Source organism: Bufo gargarizans, chromosome 4, assembly GCF_014858855.1.
Source record: "Bufo gargarizans isolate SCDJY-AF-19 chromosome 4, ASM1485885v1, whole genome shotgun sequence".
Classification (NCBI taxonomy): Eukaryota; Metazoa; Chordata; class Amphibia; order Anura; family Bufonidae; genus Bufo; species Bufo gargarizans.
In genome coordinates this window covers 497624657-497643830 of record NC_058083.1, presented here as the reverse complement: position 1 = coordinate 497643830, position 19174 = coordinate 497624657, and the positions used below count along the sequence as shown (strand labels likewise).

General features: G+C 43.5%; 1 protein-coding gene across 1 annotated transcript in view; it reads right to left on the bottom strand.

Moving 5' to 3' along the window:
- The window catches only part of LRPPRC (leucine rich pentatricopeptide repeat containing), a 184992-nt gene that overhangs the window by 39180 nt on the left and 126638 nt on the right, over nucleotides 1-19174 (bottom strand). Inside the window, exons 24-25 of the mRNA XM_044289233.1 lie at nucleotides 13185-13309; nucleotides 6512-6618 (exon numbers count right to left, since the gene is read on the bottom strand). Coding sequence (XP_044145168.1) covers nucleotides 6512-6618; nucleotides 13185-13309 — 232 coding nt within the window. The remainder of the gene's footprint in view (nucleotides 1-6511; nucleotides 6619-13184; nucleotides 13310-19174) is intronic.

Genomic DNA, 19174 nt, shown 5'->3' with positions numbered 1-19174 from the left:
CTATTTTGGTGGACATATGTGACCGCATAACTGGCTGAATGAAATTGCCAAGTAGTCCAATTTCTGCTGGTCTTCATACCTTATCACCTGGATGGGTTTTTTTATGAACCAGAAGGATTTCTGAAAAATTCAGTCCAAGTAAATGCTCCATCTATGAGAGGTCCAAATATAGTAGATAAAGGGGTTTTTCAATTATTATTTTTTTACTGATGACCTATTCTCTGGATAGGTCATCAGTATCTGATCGAGGGAGGCTGACACCCGGGATCCCCGCCGATCAGATGCTTGAGAAGGCATCGGTGCTGGCAGTAGTGCTGCGGCCTTCTCTCTGCTTACCAAGCACAGTGCCATACATTGTATAGTGGCTGTGCTTGGTATTGCGCTCAGCCCCATTCACTTATATGGCGCCTAGGCCATGTGACCGATGAACATGACGTCACGCGGCCTAGAGAAATCTGAGAGAAAGCTGCAGTGCTAATGAGAGTACCGCTGCCTTCTAGAACAGCTAATCGGTGGGGGTCTCAGCTGTCAGATCCCCACCGGTTAGATACTAATTACCTATCCAGAAGATAGGTCATCAGTAAAAAACAAAAAAAAAAAAAAACACTTCGAAAACCCCTTTAATTGAATCTGCTCTTATTTATTAGGAACTCACAAAATGGCAGCATAGATTCTAACATCCTGGGGGCCTGGCAGGTATAAAGATGCCCACAGACATTAGGTAATTAGGACTCTGACTATTAAACAGGTGTATTGGCATCTCACCTGTCTCTTCCCCTATGGCAAATGTCTGGAGAAACACAGACTAAGCATGCATGATATCTACGTGCCCAATCCTTTGTCCTTATTCACCTATTTTGGAATATTTGTGGCGCAGATTGTGGCACAAGTGTTATTTACGCCACAATATGCGACTTTTCCTCTCTCACTCCAGGTTTTAAAAAAAGGGGCCCGTCTCAATTATTTTCTACGCCTGTTTTAGGAGTAGAAAATGGTCTAAACTTAAGACAGCAAGGAAGCTGGCATAGATTTAGATTGGCGGTGGATGTGGTGAAGTTATGGGGAGGGCGGCGCCTCCTCATAACCTCGGGGGACCCACTGCCAGCTCAAGGGTTTTTAAGTATGGCGTCTAAAACACCGGTCTTAAGTAACCCCCAAAGTCTTTGCCACCTGTACACGGGAGTAGTTGGAAGGAATGGCAGGAGGCTGAACTTACAGGTATCTTGGAAAGAGTTAGGCTAGGCATAAAGATAAAGTGAATGGGGCCAGCCAGCTGACCTGCTGTGCAGGGAAAACTCATATCTGGGCCTGCGACCTAATCCTGAGAATCGAGGAGTCATAGCGCTGTCCCCTTAAGATGCCCACCGATCATAAAGTAATCATATCCACTTTACAACATAGAAATACTCCTTTAATGGATCATACTTGTTCCCCCAGATTCTTCTTAATGTGCCTTAAGCCGGATTTACACAGGGCTATTATCGGGAACGAATATTAGCAGAACGCTGGTGCCCGATAATGACAATAAAAAGTCTTGTTCATCGGGTGAACTTGTGCTGTAAACAGTGATCTGCTGCTCAGAAACAATGAATCTGTATGAGGACAAGCGATTGTAGTAACCATCAACCTTCCACTAATAGTGGAATAGATTACATGCTGAGCAGGAAGTTATCAGGAATGAACAGTTCCTTCCCAATAATTACCTGCTTAGTCCTCTTAACCAATCACAAGGGATGAGTCTCCTAAGAGGAGACCGGGCAGGGGTGTTTAGGTACAGGGCTAGGGCAGCCCATCTAGATAACCCCAAGACTTTGGCCTCATGTATCAGATACGTCCATCATCACGGACTTATCTACTTGTTCAAGGACATCCATCGCCATCTCTGCACATGCAAAGTGTCGGGAATAGTAAGCGCCAGAACCCTCCACATTTCTGGACCCCAAACCCCACTGTAGGATTTGTATGCTGTTCAGCGAGTGCATATTTTTCCTCTATCTTCTCTTTATAAAGAGATCTTATAGTTCACCCTAAAACAGAAGTATCTGTCTGTGCCCCGTGGGCGTCTGTCACCCCACAGACACTTCAAGAAACACTGCGGAAGGTCCTCAGTGTCAACTGCCGTCTGTGGAAAGTAAATTGACATGAGAGCAGATGACCGTGAGTTCACCACGAACACCATGGTGGATTTAGGGAAGGAAATTTGTTTTTCCACTTGAAATAAGTGGCTGGAAATGAGCAATGGGGCTCTATCCTGTATTAATGCGAAATAAAAGAATTCTTCTCCAAGGGCAACAGCCCCTTTAACAGCATCAAGTCTTTGATATACTTAACAATGGCTGTGTTCCCTTCCACGGCTGTTCCTGCCGTCATAAAGAACTGACTTGGGATGTAAAAAAATCGTTCCTGTAAATACAACGACTTGGAACAATAGCAAAGAAACAAAATACGCTCAATAGCATTAGCATAAGAACAAAGAGGATAACAAAGCGCAGAAAGCCTCCATTCTTCCTTGACACCTTCCCCCAAACAACTGTTTTTTAAACATGTCACCTTATCAATCACATGGGTTATTAGTGATTGTGAACGCCAAGCGCAGTCAGTCAATCACCCAGCGATGGGAACACATCATCATCTCTCCCACTTCAATATTTTCACTTACCGCATCAAATCCAACTCCTTGCTGAATCCAGAACCCAAATGAGAAGAATTGCGGGCAAGATAGGCTCAGTACCTCAAATGCTGGACGCCAGCAAAACCAGACTAATGGGGTTTTCTAGGAGTTTAACACTGATGGCTTACCTTCAGGATAGGTCATCAATATCTGACCAGTGGGGTTTAGACAGCTGACACCCCCACCAATCAGCTGTTTGACGAGGCCTTGGTGCTCCAGTGGGAGCTGTGGCCTCCTCACAGCTTACCAAGCACAGGCTCGTACATTGTACAGCAGCTGTGCTTCGTATTGCAACCCAGGATCGTTCACTTGATTGGGACTGTGCAACACATAGACCATGTCACTAATGAATGTGACGTTACTGGCCTATGAAGAGGCCACGGCACTCATCAGACCACTTCAAAACAGCTGATCGCTGGGGGCGCTGGAGGTCAGAGGATAGGCCATCAATTTTAACCTCTTTGTGTGATCCACCATATACATATGGTGGAAAGTAGGATTTTAAACATGGCAGCCACTCAGGTGCTCTTTGTTATACCGCAGACACCTGCTAGCAGTGTCCGTGATCAGAGATAACTCTGATCAAGGATATTTAACCACTCAGCTGCAGTCGTCATTACAACTATAGAAGCTGAGGGATCTTTTTCCAAGGAGCAAGGCGCTCCTCTCCAGTGTCAAGAACACGAAAGGCATTCAGCTGCTATGGCAGCTGGGAGCCTTGTCAAATTTTGCAGGCCTGCCATAGCAAAGTTGTGGCAGGACTCTACAGAAACTGTGATTTTACAGTAGACTGCATTTTTACAGTAGCCCCCCTACAGTAGCTAAAAATGAAGTTAAAGGGGTTATCTAATATCAATACTTGCCCCCCATGTTGAAAATACTTACCCAAGTCCCAACACTGCCACTGCTGCTTCTCCCCATGCACGGATGAAAACATCCAGTGTCGTCCAAGGGGGGGCGGGGAGTAGCAGCCAATGGCAGGCAGGGACGGGGACGAGCCTCCGATGCTGGTCGTCCCAGTCCCTGCCTGCCATTAGCTGCTCCCCCACCACTAGATGTTTTCATCTGTGCACTGGGAGAAGCAGCAGCGGCGGTGCAGGGACCAAGAGCTGGGACCCAGGTAAGTATATTCACAGTGAGGGGCCCGGCACATGGAGGGACGCAGTGGGGGGGGAAGGAGCAACAGCCAATGGCAGGCAGGGACGGGGACGAGCCTCCCTAGGCTTGTCCCCAACACCGCTTGCCATTGGCTGCTCCCCCCCCCCCCCAACCTCAAAAAGTCACACACACTCCCAAAAGGTATCAGTAAAAACTACAGATTGTCCCGCAAAAAATGAGCCCCACACAGCTCAGATATAACTATAAATTTTGCTGCAAACGGAACGCCGTGGGAACAAAACTCGTAAAACGGTGGAGGTGTATGTCCTAATTAATGGCGGCATTAGAAAGTACAACTTGTTCCACAAACAATAAGCCCTCATACAGCTATGTGAACAGAAATATAAAAAAAAAGTTATGGTTCAAGGGAGATAGGGAAGATAAAATGTAAATGTATACTGTACACAGTAGCATCTATAGCATGTAAAGCTGAGTTACGCAGTGATAATTCCTTTCTTCACTATATAATTGTGCAGATTTGCCTTTCAGCAGCTTTGGGGGCATGTGGAGGTATACTGGAGATCAAACTACATACGGTATATAATATATACTCAGGTTGTCCTGGTGTGTGCGCAGAATGCATGTACAAAATGTGGCATCCATAACATCTCTGAGGAGGTTATTAGCTTCCCCAGACTGTTGAATTCCAAATTTTGCTTAGTTATGTAGTGATACAGCTTCATACAGCGAGACCAACTTGCATGCAACAGTTTTTGATTGGCCTAAAACAAGTACTTATGCCGGGAAGTGGCTGGATCCCATTATAGTCAATGGGGTTCAGCGGTGAATGTCAGTATCCGGCAACGCCAGAGCAGCCTGTTCTCTGCTAAAACAACAGAAGTGTGAACCTACTCTTAGATGCTTTGCACAATATTTTTGTGATTTAGACTGCTATTGTGTCAACCAATAGGTATATAAACTTATAAAGAAGTGCCGTACATGCACAAGGTCCTCCCCAATCACTGCAACGGTACCTTCAAAACTAGCCAAGCCAGCGTGCTCTGCTATTGTCAGAAGTTCCATAGCAGTGATTGGCATGGCGCGCATATGTGACCAACCCTCCATTTACCACTATGGAACTTCCAAAAATAGCAAAGCTTAGGTTTTCAGAAATCCCATTGCACTGAAAGGAGAAAAGTGTACGACAGGGCCCCAGAGGCGGATTGGCCATAGACCTTACAGGGAAATTTCTCCCCTCTCTTTCGCTGGCTGGGTACATAATGAGCTCTCAGCGGTAATGCTGCGAGAATCCGGTACTCATGTACCCAGCCAGTGACCGCACACGTTCTCCTGAATTCAACTATGTCCCGCATCTCACCTCCTAAGCCCCCTGCTCCACATCTTAATCAGAGACAACTGGAGGAGAAGGAAAAGAGAAAATGTCATCTATCGATGGCCACCACAGAGGGACAGCTTTTGGGGCAATATATTGTGCTGCACTGTGGTATGTGGTATTTTGCGCTATTATATTGCTGACTCCGCCTAATTATGTTGTCTTGCCTCTGGGACCAGCACCTATCAGAGATTTACGGACTATCCCAAAAAATATCCAGATGGGAACATCCCTTTAGGAAAATGTATTGCTATTTTATGATGAAGTTCAATGTAAAGAGTATGCAGTAAGTGGTGGCATCCACAATTTCCATCATGTAGCCCATGTGGAATTTAAACTTCTGTATCTGGAAAACAGAGCTCAGAGTCTGACCGCTAGAAAAACACAAAATGGTGTATGGGGTGGGAATTCACTTTCACTTTCGAATGGCCAATTATATATAAATCATATTAAACCAAATTATGGAAATCTGTATTTAACAAAAAGAAAAGCCTTTTCACTAAAGCTCTGCTGTCTTATAATTGAATGTCCCGTTCCTTTAAATGCCCTAGGAAGATCAGTAAAAGACAGAATTACAAATCCTTACAGTGTGCCAATAATACACAGTGCCCCTTAGAAAAAAAAGTTACGAGGAACATAATTACTCTCTGGGCGCACTCTCTACGGCTTCTCTTTCGACTTATCAGTTTCAGGAAGGAAAATTTCAATCAACTCCCAGATAAAATATACTAAGCCCTAGCAGACCAAATTTGTCACCTACCCCAGTCCTATAAGCTGCTTACCACGGCGGGAGGGGACAAGGAAAATAAAAGACAAACAGGAGAATAAAAATAAAAAAATATCCCGGTAAATGAAAATGCCAAACATTAGCCAACAGCACTTGGCTGATTAACTCAAAGACAAGCGCAACGGCTAAATCTTAGCAAGGACGGACGCAAATTAAATTCCAGAGCTTTTAAGTACAACAAAGAATTCCTGAGCTCGGAGGATTAAACAACTTTACACCCAGGAATGCTACGATAATTTAATTGTTCCTTAATTCAAGATGTCTTATGCAAACATAGTCATCTTCCTCCCCTCCGTCTGACCACAATAAGCCAAGGAGACAGATTCCAGACGCAGATGAGGCCGCTTGTCCTGATCTATAATTACACTGATAAAGACATACTTATGTAGCCGGCCGACTAAGACCTGTCCTTTCCTTTTTTCCAGCCTTCCCATTATTAAAGCTATATTCTATTAATATGAACCCGAGGAGGCATAATTAAAGGTTACTGTAATAATGTGCTCCAATTAAACATGGCCGCTACGTGACACCGTGATTAGAGGAGTTCATTTATGAGTCTCACCTCTGCAATCTTCTCGGCCTCGCTGTATTTTCCAGCTCTGATGAAAGCAAAGAAAAGTTCATGGAGCATGGACTGCTCGCCCATGAAGTCACTTAAGCGGTCCACAGCTGTTGGCGACAAAAAGGATTTTATTGTTAAGAGGTTTCTATGACTTGATCGTCACTAGAACAATGCACAATACGTAGCATCAAAGGAAAAAACTAGGTACAGGATTCTAGCTAGAGGGTAATAAAAGGTATTAGCACAGGAGTAGAAACCATGGCTGCTTTCTTCAAAAAACAGGGCCACTCCTGTCCCAGGGTTGTGTCTGGTATTGGAGCTTGACTCCACTGAAGTGAAGGAGGCCTACTATGGCAAGTGTGGCCCTGTATCTGGAAGAATTATGCTTTGCTCGCATAAGAATTTATTTATATGCATTCAGTACCGCAAACACTATTTATGCCCCAAATATCTGTTTCTTATGTCTGTTCTTTCCTTCCCCTGTTCTCAGCATCATTTCATCAGGCAGGATATTTACATTCAGAACTTCCTGTTTTTATCCACTTCCTGTTGGGTTTTGCCCTGCAATTTTTTTCACTGGGTTTGTTCATCTTAACAAATCAACCTGAGAGAGGAGTAAGGGGCATTAATACTGCAGAAAGTACAGGGTGGCAGGCAGCACAATCCCTCTCTCATTATAGAGAAAAGCATGCTGGGTCTTGTTCGCAAACCCAGCAGGAAGCTGATGAAAACAGGAAGTTCTACATGTAAATATCCTGACAGGATGCAGGGATGCTGAGAACAGGTGAAGGAAAAACAGGTATGAGGGCACTGAAAATCCCTTTATGACCAAAGTGCAGAATGTCATGTTCATTTTCCTCCTGGTTATCCCACAGTTTAAGGGATTGTCTGGTTTGGAAATTCCAAGATGGGTTATCCGATCAGGATCATCATCTTTTGCCCAAAGTGGAGGGCGTTTACAAAGAGGATCTCTGCATCTGGAGGACTTATCCTGTCCTGAATTACACAAACAACCCACCAATCTAAATGGGCACAGTGTAATGATTAATTTTCACTCTGGAGGTGCTGCAGGGAGAATGAACAGGTTCCCTGCCAAATTAAAGCTGACTGCCCTAGGTTTCAATGGGTGGGGTTGGGGGGGGGGGGGGGGGGGGACACTTTGTGATCAGCTTATGATCAAGGAACCATTTTATAAAGTAGGGATTGTCCAGAGTGGAAAGCATCATTAATGGCTGAGCATATTGGTCAACCAATTGGCCCATGGAATGAGTAGCGCAAAATCCACAGTAAACAAAAGTGTTGTTGAGCTTTCCTACCAAGTTACATGCATCCAGCTCCATTATCATTTGTGCTGAGACAACTCCCTTCAATAATACAAAGTATGTCAGATCCTTCAGGGGTTGGGCGATGCTACTAAGCCACCTCTTGATCATAACTTCCATTGCTTTCAGTCAGAGCTCAGTAGTCAGACTACATTCTGTAATAAACCTCTGTCATTTTAGATAACAGTGCTTTCTAAGATGACAGATGACTTGCTCCAGTACAGACCAGCATGGCCAATCACTAACTGTAGTATCAGAGACTAAAGAAAAATAACCCACTCTGGAGTCATATTTTTTTTTACCGAGTAACGCTGTTGAGTGTCTGTAGAATTAAAGTAGTATTCCCTTCATAAGACGCTATGGTATGTTGCTATGCAATCACTTCATAATTGGTGGAGGTCAGATCTCAGGGACTGTGTTGCAGCAGCAGGACAGGAACTGTCCAGTGAAGGGAAAATCAGCGACTGATCCTTCCAAGAACAGATAAAGATACTGGTAGTCAGACCCCTAATGATTAATGAGTGATGGCATATAACTACCAATATGCCAAAGGTGGGAAAACTCGTTTAGGATACGTCAATATCACATAGGCGGGGGTCAACGATCAGCTGTTTGAAGAAAAAGCAGCGCTCATAAGAGTGCTGCGTTCTCTGTTTACCTGCTTGCCACAGAAATTGCAGAGGTGAGCAGTGTAATTATAAGTATGGCTTCCCCCCTTCACTTCTATGGGACGGCTCAGTCTGTTCAAGTGAATAGGACGGAGCTGTCCCATAGAAGTGAATGGTATGCCACAGTTGTAATTACACTGCTCACCACTGCAGTTGCAAAGGCGAGCGCAGGTAAACAGAAAAGAAGGCAGCGCTCATACGAGTGCTGCTTTCTCTTCAAACAGCAGATTGGCGGGGGTGCCAGAGTCAGACCCCTGCCGATCTGCTATTGATAACCTATGCAAAGGATCATCAATCATAAAAAGCTAATCTGACCAATAACTCGTAATAATTTCGAATGATAAATGATGTGAGAAAAAGCTCTGTCCTAACCACTCAGAAAACTGCATTTAAACGGAAATCACAATTTTTTTTTTTTTTTTTTTAAAACATCAAAATTATTTATTTTATTAGATTTTATAACAGGGATTCTTCACCTACTTAAAAGCAAAGGTTATGTGGCCAAAGACAAAAGTTTAGGTTAGTCATAGTCAACCCTTTAAATAATCAGTGTAAAAAATTTTCATACATCAGTACTACTAGTGACTATAAGAAAGTTTGTAATATATTGTAGTAAAAAATGCCTCTTTCTCTCACTCAAATTATAGCTGCTCATAGTTTTCTATAGAGAGGGAAGGAGGAAGTGCAGAGACAAATATTCTGCCCATATAAGTCTATGGAGAGAATGGGGAGGAGTAGTGAGCTGCTAGAGAAAAAAAAAAAGTTATTTTTTCTTGTATATAATATATCACTTTTTTATATTCAGCTGTACTATTGATTTATCTAAAGTCTAAACTTCACCTCCTAAATCAGATCAGATTACGGCTTCTAATAAAAGTCTATGGAGAGGGTGCAGGAGCTGCAGAGAAACACATGAGCTGCTCATAGAAGTATATGGAGGGGGAGGAAGAAAAATTAGCTGTGAGGGGGAGATAAGTGCTGCTAAGAATATTACAAAGTTTCTTATATTCACCTGTACTATTTATTATGTAATGGGAATTTGTCACTAGATACCTCTCAGTAAAACCAGCTAACATGTGGATGTGTCATTTTCAGCTGAATCTAATGGTGTTGGTCCCATCCCACTGGCTGCAGTGCGGAGAAAACAACATTTTTGTAATATGCAAATTAGTCCCTAGGTGCAACAAGCATGTTACCATTGCACCCAGTGGCTCCGCTCACTGCCCTACAAGCCGCTCCATTACCACTTTCACAGGGCAGTGAAGACATTATCAAGCCAGGCCCCGAAGTCTCATCCCTACACCTTTGCTTCAGCATTTGGAACTGGCGCAGTACCCTACAGAAGCAACCTGGCTGATGGACTCTGTAGTGGCCTCACGGCAAACTCTAAAACAACGGTGAAGGCGCAAGACTTTGAGGCCAGGCATGATAACGTCTTCACTACCTGGGCAGGTCAATACGAGTGGTGGGGGCGTGGCCTGTAGGAGAGTGAGTGGGGCCTCTGGGTGCAACGGCAATATCCTTGTTGCACCCAGGGACTCATTTGCACGTTATTAAAACGCTGCTTTGCAGCCACGGAGCGAGATGGGACCAACATCATTAGATTCAGCTGACAAGGGCACGGCCCCCATGTCAGCTGGTTTTATTGAGGGGTATTTAGTGACAGACTCATCATATACATCGGATGAATGTTGAAAGAGCCACCTTTTTTGATTGGACTGCCCAACCATCTAATGTGTATGGTGAGGTCACGACTCTATTCCAGTGGCAGACTGCAGGGGAAAGGTCTCTTTCTTCTCAAGGAGGAGCCTGGCAGCAGCGTACTTCCCTGTCCCCAAATAGAATAGATGGACGCTTGGCCAAACCAAGTGCACGGGTAGTATGGAGGAATAGCCATCAGCTGAATGAAGGTATGGGCGGCTTTAGATGGTACATTGTCCATAACTTTACAGCAGGGTTCACCAGCATAGTTACCTAGTGAGTCTTGCGCTGTACAACAGACTTTCCAGTAAGCTTGATTGGCTTTCACATGTAGAATAAGCTTTCAAAAAGTGAATGATTTAGTAGGGAAATAATAAAATAAAATTATATAAAAAAAATAAATAAATAAAAAATAAAAAAAAAAAGAAGGTGCTCACCTTTCCCCTCCCTAATCACATGTAAAGTTTTTAAAAGGGTAAAATAAAGTCTATTCATGTAGTCCTAGGGAGAAAGCAGACAATGGCTGTGCCCGCAGCAGTACATGTTCCCAGTGAAAAGGTGATTCTCAATTACAGATCAATTACAAAATGTACGGCTATTATCCACAAAAGCCGCAGCGAACGTTCGTCTAAAGGGCCTGGGAGTTAGAATGAAGTATGGTCGCTGATGGTTTAATTCATTATCCAGGAAAACATGGGAGGGCACCGGGATAATATTGTCAGCATAATACCTGTCATTCATTAGGCTTTGTTGAAACGTCTGGACTAACCGCGGACTCTTTGGATTAAAAAAAAAAAGGCGGCTCAATGGGAAGGCTTGTAATTAAACGCTTAGGTTAGCAGAATGTTCTAAGTGCTACAAAAAGCCTTTTCTCTTAGGCTTCTCGTATAAACATTTCTACCTGGAAGAAAAAAATTGATTCAGAGCTTGCATATTAGTTATGTCCAAGCCGCAATGAGATGACATAAATTAGGCTTTGTGAGTCGATACAATGCAAATTACACTTCGGCTCTTGGCAATGTCTAGGAAGAACTACTTAAATTGTACAAAAAGAGAAGGGGGAAAATGATGATGCTTCCGAGAAGGGATACAAAAGATCACGCATGCAACTTAACAGAGAAACATTAGAAAGAAGCAATTTGATGGCAGACACGTAAATGATGTTTATACAGGGGGATGTGATCTGGAGGACGTGCAGTACGTGCGGCAAACGGCGATGTTACACTGGTCGCAACACATTGGTCTATGTAAATTGGTAAATGCAGGGGAAGAATAGCCATAGACTCGACAGGGAAATTTCTCAGTGGGCCGATGCCCAAGGGGCCTTCTGAGCCCTCCTCACGGCAGCAGGCCTGGTATATAACGATCCGATGCTCAGCAAGGAGCATCAGGTACTTTTGTACCTGACCAATGGCAGCAGGTGCCCTTCTGAACTCAACTGTATCACCATCCTCAGGACAGTGATAAAGTTGAATACAGTGGTAAAGGCGGTAGTATATTGTGCAGCACTGTGCTATTCACTCCTGCTGAGGCAGTATATTGTGCAGCACTGTGGTATTGGCTCCTGCTGAGGCAGTATATTGTGCAGCACTGTGGTATTCGCTTCTGCTGGGGCAGTATATTGTGCAGCACTGTGGTATTCGCTTCTGCTGAGGCAGTATATTGTGCAGCACTGTGGTATTCGCTTCTGCTGAGGCAGTATATTGTGCAGCACTGTGGTATTCGCTTCTGCTGGGGCAGTATATTGTGCAGCACTGTGGTATTCGCTTCTGCTGGGGCAGTATATTGTGCAGCACTGTGGTATTCGCTTCTGCTGGGGCAGTATATTGTGCAGTACTGTGGTATTCGCTTCTGGCTGAGGCAGTATGTTGTATTGCACTGTGGTATTTGGTTGTGCTGGGGTGTTATTTTGTGCTGTACTATAGTATTGCAGGCCCTGCCTACTTGTGTCGTCCATTCTGTCAATTTGGACCATCCTACAACATAGAGTCACTAAGTTTTCAGTCTTTGGCAATGGCTTGTCCAGAGTTATAAAAACATGGCTGCTTTCTTCTAATAGCATCACTAAGCCTGTCCCACAGGTTGCGTGCGGTATTAGAACCAATGGAGATAGGTGTGGTACTGACGTTGGATCAAAGCAGCCACGTTTTTCTAATCCTGTAAACCCCTTTAAGCAAAAAATGTTGGGGTCCCAAAAACCAAATTAATGGTCCATCCCTTTCGTGGTGTTCTAATCATCGTGACTACCACAGATCAGCAAAAAGGAGGGTTACCAGTTGCCCACCTGTACGTCCAGGTGCCTGCTGCTGGTACTGTAGTGCAAAGTCTAAGTGAATATGATGTGAGCTGCAGTAACTCGGCACGGCCACGGCACAGAGAAGGGAGTCGTGCTTCCTGTTCCGTTACAGGAGGCGATTCTGGTGCTGGTGGTTGCAGGGAGCAGCAGCTGTGGGGGTGCTGGGTGTCGGCCCCCACCGATCGAATACTGATGACCATCAATATTGGAAGCTCCAAAAAACCCTTTTAAACGTGATTGCCTTGCTCCCTGCAGCCGCCACAAGGAGGCGCTCTGGAATACACTGTACTATTATTGAGTTCAATGTACCTATACCGAGAATGGGTAAACAACATCAGGAGCCCAGAAAAACCCCTTTAACTATGTCCATGCAGGGGATCTGAAGCCCTGTATCAAGAGAATCTCCAACTACAGTAAAGCAACATGAACTAATGAGCACAGACACTTTGTACATAAAACATGTTAAAACTGTCATATTCACGTTAATATAGCCTAAGCCGCAAATATTTGACCACAATCTGGACAAATTCCAACATCAGACATGAAAACCTATTGGATTTAGTACCTGTCTGTCCGTTAACATATGCATTACTGTCGGTAGGAAAATCTTGGCCGATTTGTAATCATGATCCGGAAAACAAATTCCAAAAATAAAATATTACTCAGGAAGTGGATTTTATGCTCACCTTTTTTAAGCAAATCTGTTTCTCCTTTCTCCACTAGGATGCTCAGCACGTCATGTAACAGAGGGGCGCACTTGTACTTTTCAATGCACTCGCTCATAGCATTCAGGGAGGCGGGCACGTCGTTCCTATAGCACAAAGCAGAAGAACAAATATTAAGAAAAAAAGTTCTCATTTTGGGACTGAGCCGATCCAGCATTGACGCCAATGGAAAACTGACAGTCACTGGGTAACTGTACTGAAATGAATGAGTTTTTGCAAACTTCTGAATAAGAGCTCAGAGACATTAATAATTCTCAGTCATTACAATAGAGAGCATCACAAATGTGCAGCAATTACTTCATTGAGGTCTGTAAACCATGACCGGTCCATACGTGGAATTATGTGGGTTCTTGCTGTCAGCCCAACACCAATCATGTGACTGACATATCAAGCAATAGTTTTTGGGGGGACAGGTCCCTGGCTGCACGGTTGAGCATAGGTAAATCAGAAGACAACGTTTTCAACCAGGGGCAAAGAAAATTTCCTGGTGGGCTGTCGCCCAGGAGGCTGCCCAAGCCCTCCACATAGTCACTGGCTGGTTACATAAAGATCAGATGCTCTCAGCATTAACACTGGAGTATCAGGTACTTATGTACCTGGACGGCGGCTGATGGCACCCCCCTGAATTCAAGTGTATGGCTGTTCTCAGGACAGAGATACAGTTGGTTGTCTATGGCTCCTTGCCCTATTGTTCACCCTCACAGACCACAGGCCATTACAAATGGCGCAGGGACACAGAGGTCTGAGGTGGTAGGCTGGAAAAGGCCTGCGGTCTGCACTGGAGATTTATTTTCCATTACCTTGTGGTATTTGTTTCAGCTGGGATGGTATTTTATGCTGCACCATGTTATTGCTGGCCAAACCTACTTGTGTTTCCCCGCCTTACGTCAAGGAGGACCTGTCGTTAACATGGAGGCCACGTTTAATTTTTTTTTTTAATCCAGGGCCAATTTAAGTTTCCAGTCCTCCACCGTTTTCTCCCCAAAACATCAGAAACCCTCTAAAACCTGTTCTGAATGCTCCAAAAACTCTGCAACCAGGAGGTATGAACCTTGCAATACTCAAAGCAGTGCTCCTCTTACACCTGCGGCAGCCACAAGGTCTTCCCTCACTGCCCCTAGATGAGCAGCAGCAGAGTATCTCCTTGCCCTAAGGACTCTTTTTAAAAATAGAGCATGTCCTATTCTTTTACGTTCTGCAGACAAGGACAGGCATTGTTACAATGGACCCGCAAAAAAAATATTGATGCAACATGGACATCACACGTGTTTTTTTGTTTTTTTTTGCGGATAGGTGTTTTGTGGACCACAAAATACATACGGTCGTGTAAATAAGCCCTTGTTAGCAGCAGCATGATCTTCCCTTCTCAACCTTTCCCACAAATACTGGCACCAGGGTCCCCCCAATTCTTTAGTAGTAGTAAGAGAGACATACCCCAAAATACTGTAAAAAGCAGAAGAGCCCTCTCCCTTCTCCCAAGCAGTAGTAGCAGCGCCTCCAGAGGGCTCCACAGTATGGAGGCAACGCTTCTAGAATTTCTCTGTAAGGAGACATCCAGTGGAAGATGCCACAATCATTTCGTCTGATTTATGGATATAAGGGGATAGCAGGGCCGGAATTTTTTTTATGGATGGCCTATTTTGGCTAAGTAACATTCAGGACTGTGTGTAGGGAGAGAGCTGGAGCTTTAGCCAGGCTAAGTGCCAGGGGCAGACCCTGGAAAAAAATAAAAACAACTTTGCAGTCGGGACCAAACTGACATAGGGCAGGTACAGCACATTTAGATGGGGCCAGCAATACAAAATTTCGCATTATACCACCCCAGTGCAGCACAAAATACATCCCCAAAAACTGCCACTAGCTGGCCGCGAGGAGGGCTCAGGCGACCCACCCCTGGGCATCGGCCCGCCAGGCAGCTTCACTGTAGGACCTATGGCCAGTCAGCCAAGGCTAAGGGTGCTTTCGTATATGTTGAATTCCTCCCATTTATGGCGACTGGCAAAACAATGCCCAGTTTCACAAGCTGATGTGGTTTTGCTACGAAGTTCCTGGGCGCATTGCGTCTGCAGGTCTAAATTACAGTAGAAAGCTACTCAAATTTGAATTAAAAAACATAACTGGCAGCGGTGCACAAAGACGTGCCATCTGGCTTGTGTAAAGCAGCATATAAAAGACAACACACTTACCAGGAGCCGTACTGAAAAGCATACAAATGTCATACTTTACTTGCCTTTAAAATAAACGTATTTTACACCTTACCATCAAACTGCCTTTTTTATTTTTACCCGTTGTGAGCAGCCTGCGTTGCCATGCAACTGAATTACTATTTTACACCCAGATGCGGGGTTGTGCTAAAAAAGTAAAATACACATGCAAGGGAAACATTCATTTTCTTGCAGAAATACTGACAAAAGGGTGAAAATGAGCCCTACTCCACGGGTTCCTATGCCATTTCCCTATTGAGCAGTCCCTGGAGTGCACCCCACTGAGACACTTACTGTTTTTTTTTAATCATTTGGCGTAAAGACTAAATTGCAGGTTCATTTCAAGGCTGCAAAGTGACGCTGCCGCAGAGATAGAGTCCCTCCAAGGGTATCGCTTTAGATTACGGTCATGTCACGCTCGCGGAAGCATTGCAGCTGGGTGACACGTGAGCTTACGCTAGAGTGGGGTACAATTTTACATGGTCACATCTGGAGATATATTCTATTAAAATACATATATATTTTTTTAAATTATTTACTAAAGCACATTTTTGACAAATCTGCCCCATTTAAAAATCCCCCAAAAACTTTGAAAACGGCATTAAACAATGGCGAGCCGGCTTGTCTATTGAGAGGTTAGATCGACAGCGCGGAGCGCGAGATAGATGGATCTATAAATACGGAGAAAGGCAGTCTATGATTGCCATTACATTCAGCGAGAAAATTCAGCTTTTCAAAATGATGGCAAAACAATTATCCTATAGTCTGTGCTGACTATACCCAATTCCCACAGCGTGAATAGAACTGTTTTAGGTCAAAACGATTAATTAATGAACAATTATGGTGCCAGTCAAATGGACAAGCTAATTGACTTCAGTCTCAGAAAGCATGATGTGAAAAGATATTCTCTGCGTATGGAACCGTGATGGAAAGGAAATTAAAAGAAAGACACTGGGGAAAATAGGGAAAAAAAAGCTCTTAGATGTAATAATAATAATAATAAAAAAAAAAAAGGTTTCAAAGCTCGAGCAGGAGACGTTTTACATTTTTATTGTAGTCCGGAATTCCATAGTAAACCGGATCAGAGAGGATAAAAAAATACAACCGAGCATGTGGAGGAGTATAATGAAACATAAAAACTGGTAAATTACTGTTTTATGTTACAAATTGTCTGCGTCCTGTACATAACAGGGCGCGACAGGGTAAAAATGCGGCAGTGTCCTTTTAACTTTCCCGATGAAGAACAGGACACAGAAAAGGCATCAGTAGATTTAAAGGTCCCTTTCACAGCCGCCCGTACAGAGTGATATACAAATTTCTACCAGTCACGGGCACCTGCAGATCTTTACTAAGGGTGGTCACAATTAGAAAACTGCATCAGGTATAAACCCATTTGAAATAAAGAAAAAATAAAAATAAAAAAAATAAAAAATAATCAAGAACCCCCAAAATATCTACAAGTTGCTTTACAGATTATAATTCGGTTTGCACCATCAATCCTTTCCTGACCACCAGCATACATGTATCTTGTGTCTTTAATATTTGTATTTCATTTTTGATTTTTTTTTACAGCAGACACCTAGGCTTATGTCTGCAATCGACGATCACGCTGTTTGTAGACATTTAACGCCTCAGATTCCATGGTCAAATGTGTCCACGGCATCTGAAAGCCCAGAAGAAAGGCGCTTCCAGGTCTGGAACAGCTCCCCTGCACTCCGATCGGGGGAGCTGTTCATTCGCTTTGAAAGACCTGAGACTGCTGGAACCTAGCAGGCCTTTCACGGTTATATTCCAATGTAAGCCTGCGGGTGGAAAATACAGAATTTTCTATTCAGCAATGTACCGAATCCCATTGCTATACAGAAATGGCAAACTGATGACTGCATGTTGTTACACCCTTGGGGGCCTAAAAAAAGGTAAAAATAATATAAAAGTTTAAGTCACTGTGACGAGGGGACATCCTCTGCGTCTGGAGGAAAGAAGGTTTGTACACAAACATAGAAGAGGATTCTTTACGGTAAGAGCAGTGAGACTATGGAACTCTCTGCCTGAGGAGGTGGTGATGGTGAGTACAATAAAGGAATTCAAGAGGGGCCTGGATGTATTTCTGGAGCGTAATAATATTACAGGCTATAGCTACTAGAGAGGGGGTCGTTGATCCAGGGAGTTATTCTGATTGCCTGATTGGAGTCAGGAAGGAATTTTTTATTCCCCTAAAGTGAGGAAAATTGGCTTCTACCTCACAGGTTTTTTTTGCCTTCCTCTGGATCAACTTGCAGGATGACAGGCTGAACTGGATGGACAAATGTCTTTTTTCGGTCTTATGTACTATGTTACCCCCCATTCCACAGAAAAAATTAAATAAAACATCATAAGCATTGACGTGTCCCAAAATGCTCACACTATTAAAATATAAAAATATTTATCCAATACGGCAAGTGGCATAACGAAAAAAAAATAAAATAAAAATTACAATGGCAGATTCGCCATTTTTTTTCCATCGATTCGGTTTCCCCCAAAAAAATTTAAAAAGTGATCAAAAAGTCAGACACTCCAAAATGGTATCAGTAAAAACTACAGATTGCCGCGCAAAAAATGAGTCCCCTACACAGATCCATAGACAGAACTTAATAAAAAATAAAATAGAAATGTTATGTGGATCACAATACTGCGTTGAAAAGAAAAAATTTTTTATTTTTTTTTTCAGTATTAAAAAACACAAGAAATACTACATAAATGTGATATCATTTTAACTGTACTGACCCAGAGAATAAAAAAGGGACGGCTCAGTTTTACCACATGAGAAACACAGCAAAAACGAAACCCATTAAACTGTGGGGGAATTTCATTTTATTTTCCAGTTCTACCCCAAAAAAAAAATTCTGCTTCCCACTGCACTGTATGCAATATCAAATGGAGCCATTAGAAAGTACAACTTGTTCAACAAAAAACAAGCACTCATACGGCTATGTGAACGGAAAAATAAAAAAAGTTATGGATCTGGGAATGAAGAGAGTAGAAAATGAAAATGCTAAAAATTGGGTGAATTGGAGAAATTATGACTAGATGTGGAGAAATGCTGGGGTCACCTCTAGAGCAGAGGGCTAGTGTAGAATATCAGACTATTTTTTCTTTATACTTTTGACTTACTGGAGAAGATATGCTTCCCATCTGAGGTTTTCTAACATTTATCACCTATCCATGATGCATGATTCCTAGGGGGCCGACTGCTGGGAACCCCACTGATGAAGAGAATCAGGGGCCAAAAAATCCCTGTATGAATCGAGTGGTGGTGCGCATGATCACTCGATCAATTTACTTCTGCGGGACCGCCGAGTAAAGAGTTTAGTAATCTCTGGAAGTCCCATAGAAGTGAACGGAGTGGTAGACATACATACACATCACCTTGCCTCAACTCAAAAAGGAGGCTGCAGCTCATGCTCAGATGGTGCAATGCTGCTGTATGAGTGTGAAGCCTCAGAAAAGGAGCACACCCAGGCCCTGTAACGGACAGGAAGCCGGACGCCTGACCATACTAACGCCACCACTCCATTCAGAGAGGAAACTCAGGGACCCCCTATTGTCATGATCATTGGGGGTACCATCGGTCGGACCTGGGGCCATCTTCATGGACTTCAAACATGCATTCGTGTTGATTTCAGTGAGGAGAGAGGAACATACCGCTGATAACCATCTCTGACAATGGGTTAACTTCTGTGGAATCAAAGGCTTAGGGCTCATTCACAT